Source organism: Ranitomeya variabilis, chromosome 1 (assembly GCF_051348905.1).
Source record: "Ranitomeya variabilis isolate aRanVar5 chromosome 1, aRanVar5.hap1, whole genome shotgun sequence".
Lineage (NCBI taxonomy): Eukaryota > Metazoa > Chordata > Amphibia > Anura > Dendrobatidae > Ranitomeya > Ranitomeya variabilis.
The window spans coordinates 503,814,442-503,827,902 of NC_135232.1; the positions used below are offsets into that span (position 1 = coordinate 503,814,442).

Consider the following 13,461-nt stretch of genomic DNA (forward strand, 5'->3'; position numbering starts at 1 on the left):
GCTGGGATTTGTAGTGCCACTGTCGCGGAGACTAGTGAGTACGCGTGGCTGCTTTCATACAGGCGGAACCTCTCAGCCCGTGCTGTGCCCGGACGGCTGTTGGTGACGGACCGGAGCTGTCCCTCCAGGAGCTGGTTATGGAGGAGCAGGAGATGCAGATACGGGTGAAGAAAGGTAAGTGGCGGAGAGCTGTGGAAGCCGGTGTGGGCTGCCGGCCGGCCCCGTGTGTCTGGCGCCCCTCCCACGCCTTAGTGTTGCCTGTGCTTCCTGGTGCATGGTAATGAGTTGCTTAGCGACCATTGGTTTTTTTTCCTCCCCTTTTTCTCATTATCTTCTGCCGCCATAGAAAATGCTTTTTAAATGAGACAATTTGTTTTACCATACAGTTCGCTGGCAAGGTGAAAAAATAGGCAACTGTGCCATTCACTGTCCATTATAATTGACATGTCTGCTGCAGCTCCGCATGCCCACCGCCTGCCAAGCCTGTGTCTGGGGTGTTTACATGTCGCTGCGTTTACCAATGAACACCCGTAATAAAACTTGGGTCGCAATCTTCCGATACCCACAATTATTTTTCCTCTTCCTTGGTTGGCGCTGTATTGGTCTTTTTGAACTGTTTTTTTTTTTTTTTTTTTTGAGGGGGGAGAGCTTTGTTAGGAGTAGGTGTGTTTCTTTATGAACAGCTTCTACCATACAGAATACATCATATACTAATGTTTTATAAGTGTAAATAGTTTTTTTTGTCTAATCAGGGGGGAGGTTATAACAAATGGAGAACAGGTGTGATTTTCATAAATATTTGGACAGTGACAGAGTTGGTATATTAGCTGTTTACCAAAACACATTCAAGATACAGTTATTTAATCAATATGGGCTCATGTGCAGACTCTCAGGTTTACTTTGAGGGTGTTCATATCCTAATTCGAGTAATGTGTAGCTGTCCCTTTTTAAAGAGATCAGAAGTAATTGGACAATTTTCTCAAAAGCTGTATAATGAGCGGCATGGGCTTTTCCCTCGTTAATCCATCATCAATTAAAGGGAATCTGTCACCCCATTTTAGGCCTATCAGCTAAGGCCACCGCCATCAGGGGCTTATCTACAGCATTCTGTAATGCTGTAGATAAGCCCCTTATGTAACCTGAAAGATGAGAAAAACAAGTTAGATTATACTCACCCAAGGGCGGTCCGGTCTGATGGGCGTCGCGGTCCGGGGCCTCCTATCTTCTTACGATGAAAAAAATTAATACAACTTGTATGTGCAGCACAGACCTCTGAATGAGGCCTTAGAAATAGACAAGCAAGCATGCTTGTCTGTTTCTGTGACATCTTTGAGTGATAATTTCTTCACTTTCAGTCCTTCCTACACATTGACCAGACAGTAGTTATACATGTTTGCATACCCAGGTGTATAAAGTCCTAGAACACACATTATACCTTTTATGGAATTTTATTGCATTTGGATTCTCTAATTGTTTCTAAATATGTATGTAATGTTGTGTGTAAGTGTATTAAAATCCCATCTGCCCCAGTTTCAAGCTGCCCACAGGGGTTTCTGAGTGAACCATGAGATGCTTTCTCAATTTGCGGAGCTGCGTTCTGAGTCTCATAGACAAGGATAGCAGCTAATGCTCCACATGGTAGAAATTTGTGTGTTCCTAGCGAAGTTGGATGGCAATCGTGTGCTGTAAACTGGGGTTGTTAGCAGTAGGCGAGTATTTAATTCACTTGCACTACTTTACATTCACATTTAGAAAATATTATGGGACACTATTGTTTGACAGAGCTTGTTTAACAATCTGTTTTCTTTCAGTAACGGACAAGTTTACAGAGAGCATGTACGTCCTCGCCAATGAGCCTTCTGTTGCTTTATATAGGCTTCAAGAACATGTCCGCAGGTCTCTTCCGGAGTTGGCTCAGCACAAGGTGGGTAAGCTTCTTCAGTAGAATAAAATCATGTATGTCAATGTGCCTCTGGCCGTGCGTTATACAACATTAGCAGAATTCCAGTTAAAGGGAACCTGACAGCTGATATGTGCTGCCCAATCCACCAGCAGCATGTATGATGCACTGGCTGTACAATCTCAGCGAGGTATGTTTCAGCCTGAAGCACTGCAGCATTTCAGAGGAAGACCTAATATCAAAGCCATCGGGGCTCTAGCCATGCTGGAGACTATCCGTCACTTGAGGAGAGACCTGTCAATCCAGGCCAGCAGACAGGGAGAAGTCACCAGGGACCTGCATGTTTAACTAGTCTCCAGCACGAGTTGGTCACTGGCAACTTCTACAGTTTACTGGCTGAGATTATACAGTTAGTGTCTAATACTGCCTGATCCAGGGCAGTATGTGTGTATCAGCTGCAAGATTCACTTTAAACCATTAGTGACTGAGCCATATTTTTTAAATCTGGTGACGTGGCAATAACTGTGGAATGCTTCAACATATCCCATTGATTTTTGAGGTGTTTTTTTTTTTTTTTCATGACATATTGTGCTTTATCATAATGGTAAATTTAGGTCAACATGCTTTCCATTCGTCTATAATAATGTCAAATTTTACAAAAAATTCCACAACCCCCCCATCCCCCATAATACTCATGCCCTCCCGTCGTGGTCTCCGCACGTCCCTGCTTCTCAGATGGTCGCCTGCAGCTCTTCCTGTGTTCAGCAGTCACGTGGTACCGCTCATTAAAGTAATGAATATGCACTCCACGCCTACATGAGTGGAGGCTCGTCCATATTCATTACTTTAATGAGCGGTACCACATGACTGCTGAACACAGGAAGAGCTGCTGGCGACCATCTGAGAAGCAGGGACATGCAGAGACCGCGCCAGGAGGGGGCGAATATGATGTGACAGCCACCGGCTCCTGCCGCTCCCCCACCGTCCCCCTGGGACAATGACTCGAGTATAAGCCGAGAGGGGCTCTTTCAGCCTAAAAAAAAAATGGGCTGAAAATCTCAGCTTATACTAGAGTATATACGGTAATAAACTAACATTTCCCTCATGTCTGCTTTACATCAACACTTTGTGAAATGTTTTATTTTGTTATCATTTTAGGAGATTTAACAATGTAGCAATAAAGAGAGCCCCACACTTTTAACCACCTAGATGCTGTAGTCATTATTGACAGCAGCATTAAGGGGTTAAATTGCTATAGTCAGTACCAACACGGATCGTGGCTGATGCAGCAAGTTGTCAGCTATAGTGTGCAGCCAACAGCTGCTGGATTGTCTCCCGTCAGGGGTTGCTAGTCTTTTATATTGCAGGTCAGTAAAAAGACGTATTGGTGTTCACTAAGGGGTTAAAGGTTCCAAAAATTATATTTGCGCAACTACCTGTTAAATAATCTTTCACAGATCAGAATGATATGGTAGCTTCTGGAAAACTGCCATAACATTTTTATGCAATCCGGCACGTAATCCCTTTTTAAGGGACTGTAATACACTGTATATGAAATGCCACTGAACTGATCAGTTCTCTGTTGAATGCCTATAATAGGAACGTATACAAAAAATTGGATATAAAGTGAAAAAAAAAAAACAGAATGGCACTAAAAAACGTTTATACTCACTGGTGGAGAAGGTAATTTCTGAGTCAGCGTCACCTTGCCCGGTGAATCCACGGTAGTGGGTGTGCTTGCTTGGAGACACATGTGCAAAGATCCAAAGGAGAAAAAAAAAAAAAAAGCTGCACCACTCCAACTTTCCGTATAGTTAAAAAAACCTTTGTCCTTTATTTCTTTTAAGTATACGGAAAGTTGGAGTGGTGCGGCTTTTTTTTTTATTCTTTAAAATGCAGCTAGCTGTTATATCCAATTTTTTTTTAAAGAATGTGCAGAAGAAAAGTATAAATCGATCCAAAAAAAAAAAGTTTGGCACACACAATGTGAAGTCTGGTGCTTTATTTCTCAATCACAGAAATGTCTCAACGTTGGGGCCTTCAAGTTTTATCTGCATCGTGATAACAAAATAACTATAAGGTTTATATGATTCAATACAAATTAAAATATAATGGACATCAAAATCATGTTTATGGAATGTTGTTGTGCCGACGATTTTTAGGATTGATTTATATCAGGAATGTGTCATACTAATAACTATGCCTGAAATCCGCTGTAAGATGTGTACTTAGGTATTTTGCAGCAGAACTTAATGCATATCTCCCTCATGACATCAGTGTCCATTTTCTTCCTTTTTCTGCATAGAATTTGATAAACCCTATTCACATAAATTCTACTTTGGTTGCAGATTATAAGTGAGGCAACATGCACGCAGCTAGTCAGTTAGTATGTACTAAATATTCTTGATGTTGTAGGCAGATATGCAGAATTGGGAAGAGCAAAGTCAAGGATCTATCTATACTGTGGAATACGCATGCAGGTATGTTTTTTTTTTTTGCAGCTTTTTCAGTTGTTGTGTTTTGTTTTTTTCTTATTACTGGAGTTGTTTCAAGTTCTTAAATGGGTAAAATTGCAAAGTACTTGTAAAATCAACCAACGTTGCATTATATTTTAGTAAAAACTTCTTCTCTGCTCACAAGAATGAAGGGATGTGTTATCCCAGAGTGCAGCCTGTTGCCAAGATTACTGGTCATTCTACAGTCAGTGGTTGATTACTTAGGCAAGGAGCATGTGCCGCTTGGTCTATTCTTTACAGCCTGTTTATGCCCCTCTGAATCTGTTTTGTTTATTCGGCCTCCCTAAAATCAGAACAGAAAGCGATCAAAAAATGTAATGTGCTCAAATATGGTACCAATAAAAATGTCAAGTCATCCTGCAAATAACAAGCCGCACATGACTGTCAGCCGAAATAAAGAAAAATTATAGCTCTCAAGATATGGTGCTGCAAAGACTGTTTTGGAACAAAAAGCGGTTTAGTGTGAGGACAGCCAAAAAAAGATATGAATCTGTGGTCGCACCAAGCTGAAGAACAAAGTCATCTAATAATCACTTATACCACACAAGGAACGGCGTAAAAAAAATAAACAAATTATTCACCTGCTGTTGACTTGTTCATTCTGCTTCCCAAAGATAGCAGTAAGGCTCCGCTGACATCTATCCTGAGCTCTGCTCTGAGAGCTCACACCGAAGCAGGGTTTCCCCCCCCCCCCCCCTTCCCGCGGAAGAGTCCCTCCAGTATGGCAGATGGAGACACTGAATGCTGTCTGGCCTATGATCTAGGGGTTTTTTTTTTGTTTGTTTTTTCTTTCGTTTGTGTGCATAAAATAGTGGTCTGACAGTTTTATGCACATCTGAAACGGACACTGCTGAACAGAGGCCAGATGGAGTACAGAGTAACTTCGCTGCCTCATTATAGTGAGTGGATCTCTCGGGAGGGGGGGCTTCATCTTTATCACGCTATTTGGATATTTAGATGGAAGCCCCATTGTAAGTGCTCAGTGTAGATCACAAGATAAATGTGATCTAAAAAGTTCCCTACAAGACCTTCAACTCAATCCACAAACAAAGCAAGTCTCCACTCAGGCACTATGGATTCTCACTCCCAAAAAGAATTCCGTCAAATTCTATGTTTCCAAATTCAAATGCCCCCTCTCTTCTGAGTCCCACAGTGTGCTTGAACCACATTTAACATCCATGTTTGGCATTTCCGTTGTGGTGAGAGCCCACTGATTTATGGGGTCCATGTCTCCAGAGAAGCACAAGCTGGGCACTACAAATGTAGACACTACCAGGGTTGTGTTGGTAAGCCAAACCTCCGACAACTCAATTTCCCTGACTCTACAGCACTGTCACTATATTGAGCATGTACATAAACAGCAGCACATCTCAACTAACAGCCTAGATTCTTCTTTGGATCATGAGTGGAACAGACATTTGTAGGACATTTCATAACTGTCACAACTCCATCTGGTATCCCTGGACCAGGGGCTCTTTCCCTGTTACTAACTCAAGGGGCGTCCTATATCAGGCTCTTCGCCCGTTTATTTCTGATGGTGAAGACGCCGGATCCACATACCTTTCCTTAGTTCCTGAATTTACCCTCAGTCTACACCCTTCCTGCCCCACTCAGGGAAGAGGGGAGCAGCAGTGTACCATAATACACCAACCAGACTAATAAGGTAATACAAACAGGGATAAAGAAAAATGGTAATCATACAAATATACTCACACAAACAGGTGACCAAGGTAGGAGAAGGGGAATTAACACATACGTGCGCGCAACAGTCAGATAAATCCACCAAACTCCTTCTGCATTAACAGCCAACAACCTCCAGCCATGCTATCTCTGACAATGGGTACTTGCCAGGGTCCAGATCATATACCAGATGGGAGTGGCTAACAGTGCACAGCTGAGCCTTAATATAGGAAAGCTTCCAGGAGCTCTCAAGTGAGCAGATTAACCCCTGCACTGGTAAAAGAAACTTGCACCGTTTAATATGAAGGTGCTTCTAATCCGTGCAGGAGTAGGAGAAATCGGGTGCTGCTATTTCCTTGCTCCTCTGTCATGGTAAACCTGTGATAACTTTCCCAAGTTCTTATGAAAAACAATTATAGCACATACTACATTGAACCACTACCCAATTTATTATGTATTTTAGGAGTCTGAGTCTTTCCGACTTCACCAAAATGGACACAGACTCCATGAATCCAACTCCACAGCCCTGGGCATTACAACGGCAGACTTAAGTTTTCACTCTTCAACATTCACTGCTGATTGTTCCTGGCAAACACCCATGGAGACAAAATCATTACTACAACTGCAGATAAATTCCCAGAGTGGTGTAAATTCCAAAATGGGGTCACTGGGAAGGGGGGGGATTCTGCTCTTCTGGCGCTTAAGGCCTGTGTATATGGTCCACAAACTATTCTATGATAATATGCTCTCCCAAGAGTCAAATAGCGCTCCGTCCCTCCCGAGTCTCGCTGTGTGGCTAAGCAGTACTGTGCAGCCACATATGGGGTATTTCTACATTCAGCAGAAATTGTGGGACTAATTTTGGTACAATTTTTAAAATGTGAAACCTTCACTGCCCAATTGTATAAAATTCGGTTACACACCTGTCTTGTCAATATGATCACTACACCTCTCAATTCATCTAAGGGTGGAGTCTGTAAAATGAAGTCACTTATGTGGGGGGGATTCTACTGTTCTTGCACCTCCAGGGTCTTTGCTAGTGTGACATGGCACCCGCACACCAGAAAGGTAAAATCTGCAACATATGTGGCTCCTTCCCTTCTGAGCTTTGAGCTGTGCCTCCAAAATTAGTTTTTGACCACATATGAGGTATAGGCGTTTTCAGGAGGAATTGCACTGTTAATTTTCTCCTATTTATCCATATTGAAAACTAGGGGCCAAAACATTTTAAGGGAAAAATGGTAACTTTCCATTGATGCATCCCAATGTTAGAGTTATGTGACTCGCCTGAGGGTTAAAATGTTCACTACACCTTTAGATAAATTCCTCAAGAGGTGTGATTTCCAAAATGGGGTCACTTATAGGGGTTTCTGTTCTTTTGGCATGTCAGGGGCTCTTCAAATGTGACATGGCTTCTGCAATCTATTCCAGCCAAAATTGCACTCCAGAATTCAGTTGGCGCTCCTTCTCTAACAAGCATTGCCATATGACCAAACAGCAGGGCATCTGCGTACTCGAGAGTAAATGCACAACAAATTGTATGGTTCATTTTCATGGCTCAATGTTATAAAATTCTGTGAAGCATCTGTGTTGAAGGAGCTCTCAACACCTCTAGAGAAGTTCCTTGAGGGGTGTAGTTTCCAAAATGTAGTCACTTGTGGTCCGAACTGTGGAGTCTGTAAGCCAAACCTCTGACTCCTCAATTTTCCTAACTTGGACTCCCTCATACATGCCTCATGTTTAAGTGATCAATTTACTGTAGTAAAACGATAACCTCGGGCTTTGCCTCACCATTAAGATACAATAATCAAGCTATTGAGATAGAACATAAAATAAATACTTGTTCACTCTAGCAGCTGTGAGATGAGTGCAGGTATTCCTTCCCAGTGCCTCTCCCCTCAGATCTGTAGAGGAGGCCCTTCACTACTGAGCATGTACATAAAGTGCAGCACAGATCAATCTCCACTAAAAGCAGAGATCCTTAGATCAGGAAAAGAATAGACCTTTATAGAACATTTCATAACTTTCCCATATTCTTATGAAAAAATATTCAGCACATACTGCGTTGTACTACTGTACCCAATTTATTATATATTGTCGGAGTCAGTCCATCTTATACCGACTCTACCAAAATAGGCACCGACTCCTCTCCCGAGTATATAAATAAGTTTGCCCTAAATTTTACCACTAACCTAAACAGTGTGACAAATCATTTTCAATATCTGAGATTCATTGAAGCATTCCAGAGTTATTGCCACATAAAGTGACACTGGTCAGAATTGTAAAAACTTCGCCTTTTCAGTAAGGTGAAAACAGGCTCGGGGTTAAGAGTTTTAATGGTTCTTTGCATTTTCATAAATGTGTAAAATTGCACAGGGCCTAGAAAAGCAAGCAAATCTGCAATTCACTTATTAACTATCAGGTCCGTTTTATAGAACTAGATTTTTTTTTTTTTTTTTTTTTTTTTTCTAGTTTATTTCTCATTGCTTAGGTCCCTAGGGCAAGCAGAGCAGCGTTTACAAGCTCTTTGCTATAGCACTTACAAGTGTTGCTCTGAAGCTGGCCTGATTGCAGGATGCAGTTTCCCTTAGAGCCCATAAATAGGTTTTGGTAACAGTGTGTAACGTCCTATTCAGCGCACTGTTTGCATGTCATTCCCTGTATATTTTTTTTTTTTTTTTTTTTTGCATGTTTCTCTGTGTTTTTGAGTTGGCAGAACAGCAAAAATGTGAATGTGTAAAATGTTATATTCTTTCCTCCATCAGTGCGGTTAGAAGTATGACGTTCAGCAGTGTGCACTTCAAGAGTATTGACGGCCTCCTGAAGCAAGCTATCAATCTCAAGCATCAAATGAATACGGTCCAGAGCCGTAGGTAGCCAATTGGCACTGCCAAAGTCATGTCTGCCTGCTCCGCATCAGAGGGCTCCAGAAGGATTCCATGCTCTCTGATTATGCTCCAGTATGCATGTGCCATAGACTTGTCACTATATGAAGGGTCATACTAATTTATGATGGTGTAATAATTCCAAAACAAGGTGATGAACTGTGCACCAATTTGTGTTGTATATGGATTTTTTTTTTTATTCTGTTACTACATATGTTGAGAATATTAAACAATATGAAGAGCGGTTATGAGTAACACTTGGGCATCTTCAATTGGTCCTAGAGTAAAGAATACATTGTAGGAGATAGTGCTTGCTTGAAACCTCTGCCTGGGCGTTTAGGTGAGGGTCAAAGCCAGGAGTGAGTTTCTTACTGGAAGAACTTTTTTTTTTTTTTTTGGTCCAGTCCTTGTTTGGGGGGAGGGAAAGAAAATACATCATAAACTTAATTATTGGTGATGAGCGAACATGCTGGGATAAGATGTTATCCAAGCATGCTTGGGTGCTAACCGAATTACTTTGGCGAGCTCGAATAATATGTTTGAGTCACCACACCTGCATGTTCCATGGCTGTTCAAGGGCTGCAACACTTGCAGGGTTTGCATAACAAACAACTGTGAGACATGCAGCCGAGGGGACTCTAACATATTTTTGGAGCACACCGAAGACACTCGATTAGCACACGAGGATGCTCGACTAAGACCTTATCCGAGCACTTTCACTAATTATGTGAACTTGGCCTGCTGGATTCTAACATGGGTGGTGATTTATTTGATGGCTGGATGTAACGTTACAACTCTGTGCTGATCAATGCAGTTAAAAAGAAGCTTTATATTAGAGAAATCCACTTTTAAAGACTTTTAGTATAATTTTTAATTCTTCTGTGATCCCCTTAGTAAATGATATAGTGCTAGTTACTTGCTGTATAACCCTGTACAAAATAAGATGTTCATATTAGCAATTGCCAATATGAATACTGTAGGCAGCCTAATAGACTAACAGTGCACATTTACACCTACTGGTATAGTATACATCATTTCTTGTAAATCCATTGACGTCTAGATCTCTACAGTGTGCGCATCATGCGCAGTCCGGATTCTCTGGTATTGTTGGTGAGTGTGTTGTCTCATGACCACAAGTATGCAATTTGCGTACTACCAGACACATTCCAACTAGACGTGCCTGGCCTTCAGGTTGAAATGTAAGTCAGAAGTATGCAAAGGTCATGTGATGCTCTTGCCAGTAATAATAGAGAATCCTGACTGCTTGTGGTATGCACGCTGTAAGGATTCAGATTTATCAGAAGACAGCACAACCCCTTTAATGTTGCATATCTGATTTTATTTTTTTTTATTTTATATATATATATTTTTTTTAAAGACTGCAATCATGTGGACATACTGTAATTTCATAATGCTCAGTGGTTATTTTTACATTTACGTGAATGATTATTTCCCGCCAATAAGCATTTAATTGCTAGTCATTTAGATACTTCACCTATTTACATTAAATGGGCACTATACTTTCAAATAACATGATACATTACATCCAAATATTATGGTTTCTTTATTTTTGATCCTCCTATTAAATGCCCCTCTAAAATGCTGACATCTACTACCCGAAATGCTGAAAAGAACTGTAAGAAGCGAAGTAGGACAGCGAGTTGGTTTTGTTTGTCTTTTCTGGGGAGGGGGGGGACGGGTTGCAAACAGCAAATTTTTAACGTTCTATCAAATGTTATTTGAAAGTACAGTGTCATTAAAGTAATTATATGCTTATTTAAATGGCCTGTTGGTGATAAGTTTGTGTCTTTGTTTTCTCTTGTTTTTGTTTATCTCCTTGTCAGCTGTAAAGCAATTTGTGGAACCAACTCAAATAAAATCAATTTTTATTTTTAAAACTTGCCTGCGAATGAAATATATTTATTTTTATTTACAAAAGTAAGACTGAATAATGCAAAAGAAAATCCAATAGTGTAGAAAAGAAGCCTTAAATGAATCTTATTTCTTCTGGCAGCTTGCTATTGTGTTTCCTGTATGGCTGTTCAGTCACAGTTGCTTTCTGTGAAACACAAATATTCATATATACATACAAGTACTACAGCTCATTCAAACTCACTATTTATACATTACACTAAAAAAAATAACAGTAGTGGAGTCCGCCATTAACATAGAAATATATATTGTGACTAAGTAAGCAGCAGATCACTGCAGTATTTAATGATGGTTAAGGGCTCATTTCCACTGGCGAGAGACAAATCGGTCCGTAATCTGGACCGAAAAAAGGGATGTAGAGTATGTGATTGTCATGCGAGTGCAATGCGATTTTTAATCGCACCATCCGTTTTACATCCGTATGCAATCCGTTTTTTTTTCTCTGCAACTATTTTTAGACAGTCATTTACAGGATCATGGACAGTGTTCTAGGCCACAGAATGGTGATGTATCTGTAAAAAACGGACAGAATACGGATGGGCCGTATTCCGTACGTTTTTTTTCTCGCACCCATTGACTTGCATTGGCGAGTCTCGTCCGAGACTCGCAGCAAATCGCAGCATGCTGCGACTTTTTTTTTATCATCGGATTGCACTCATCCGTTTTCCTCGCCAATGGAAATGAGCCCTAAAGGGGTTATCTTCTACTGGGAAAATCCTTTCTTAAAGGAGTTGTCCACTACAAGAACCACTCCTTCTCAATCTGAATATTTACCCCCATGAGAAAAAAAATCACTTATTCTCACTCACCTCTTGTGTTGGTGGGGTGTCGGCATTCTGGGTTCCCGGTGCCCACATGAGGTTGTTTATTTGAACCCGGAACAAGAGTGCCGATACGGAAGGCGAGTATTAATTTTTTTTTAAATTATATATATTTATATATATATATATATTATATTTTTTTTTTTTTTTTTCTTTAATTTTCCCAGGGGCAAACATTCCGATTTGAGAAGAGCTTGTCCTGGTAGTGGACGGCCCCTTTTTAATTGCTTAAGAGCACCGCATAATATAAATAACATACTTTCCTCCTAATTGACTGCAGCTCTCACAATTCTGAAATGAAAAGTTCACTGCACACTCGGTTGGTAAAGTGGTAGTGATGGAGCTTTATTTATAATAAGGCCTGCATATCTACTCACCCTGTGACAATGTTGATAGTGACTCACAAATCGAAGCGTCAATACAGTATTGTCGCAATCAAACAAAGAAATTTTCACAAATGCATGCACTTAACTGTACCCTTATGCCGGCTTTTGTACGCGCTGTGATTCCGCACGTGTTCATTGAACACGTGCGGAATCATCGCATCTTATACATAGAACGCTGCTATTTATCTTATGGGACACTGCACGTCTCCTCAAGATAGACATGCTGCAGTCTATAAAGACGAGCCGCATGTGCGTATATCCAGGTCTGCCGTTTGCGTCTTTATACACATAGTGGAGATGGCATTTCATAAAATCCCCTCAACTATGCTGTAACATCTGTACACAGCGTCCAATCCACAGCAAATACGCCACGTGGAAATATACCCTCAAAGAATCACTAAGTTTGCATTCTGAATATATACTACTGCTCTCGCAAATCTCAGGGGGGGCAGTTCTGATGGAAGTATGAGGGCAGCAGCTGACCAACGCCCACGGACCTCCAGTCAGGGCACTAAGTATCAAAAATTTGACAAATGTGCAATTTTCAAACTTTGGTTATCCCTTTAATCCAGATAGTCATACCACAGAAAAGCATGAATAAATAACATTTCCCTGATGTCTGCCTTACATCAGCACCATTTGTAAAATGTTGTTTTATTTTGTTAGCATTTCAGGAGGTTTAAAAATGTAGTAGTAATTTTCTTTTTTTTATTTTTGTGTGTTGACATATCCAAGTTTGAAACGACTTTGCGGTTCCTATATATTGGAAAACCCCCAAAAGTGATCCCATTTTAAAAACTGCACCCCTCAGCATATTGAAAACTGCTGTCAGGTAGTTTATTAACCCTTCAGGTGATTTTCAGGAATTAATGCAAAGTGGCATAACAAACAGAAAAGTGTATGTTTGTTTGTTTTTTTTACCACCTAAATGTCGTTAACTTCTGACCAGGCTGTTATAGCCAGCAGAGCCTAAAGGTACCATCACACTAAGCGACGCTGCAGCGATAGCGACAGCAATGCCGATCGCTGCAGCGTCGCTGTGTGGTCGCTGGAGAGCTGTCACACAGACCGCTCTCCAGCGACCAGCGATGCCGAGGTCCCCGGGTAACCAGGGTAAACATCGGGTTGCTAAGCGCAGGGCCGCGCTTAGTAACCCGATGTTTACCCTGGTTACCAGCGTAAAAGTTAAAAAAACAAACAGTACATGCTCACCTGCGCGTCCCCCAGCCTCTGCATCCTGACGCTGACTGAGCTCCGGCCCTAACAGCAGAGCGGTGACGTCACCGCTGTTGCTTTCACTTTCAGTTTAGTGCCGGCGCTCAGTCAGTGTCAGGAAGCAGA

At 41.2% G+C, this 13,461-nt stretch overlaps 1 protein-coding gene across 1 annotated transcript; it reads left to right on the plus strand.

Annotated features, from left to right (window-relative positions):
• Positions 1-40: 40 nt before the first annotated feature.
• Positions 41-10,883, plus strand: BORCS8 (BLOC-1 related complex subunit 8). The gene is made up of 4 exons (XM_077252547.1): positions 41-174; positions 1,812-1,924; positions 4,316-4,380; positions 8,862-10,883. The coding sequence occupies exons 1-4, from the start codon at positions 138-140 to the stop codon at positions 8,971-8,973; spliced, it is 327 nt and encodes a 108-aa protein (XP_077108662.1). The 5' UTR covers positions 41-137; the 3' UTR covers positions 8,974-10,883.
• The last annotated feature ends 2,578 nt before the right edge of the window (positions 10,884-13,461 follow it).

What these genes read in the sequence shown, in the direction of transcription:
- BORCS8 (XM_077252547.1), top strand. Translation starts at nt 138, where the DNA reads ATGGAGGAGCAGGAGATGCAGATACGGGTGAAGAAAG. An exon ending in GCAGATACGGGTGAAGAAAG is followed by an intron (nt 175 to 1,811) that starts GTAAGTGGCGGA and finishes GTTTTCTTTCAG; the next exon opens with TAACGGACAAGTTTACAGAG. An exon ending in ACTGTGGAATACGCATGCAG is followed by an intron (nt 4,381 to 8,861) that starts GTATGTTTTTTT and finishes TTCCTCCATCAG; the next exon opens with TGCGGTTAGAAGTATGACGT.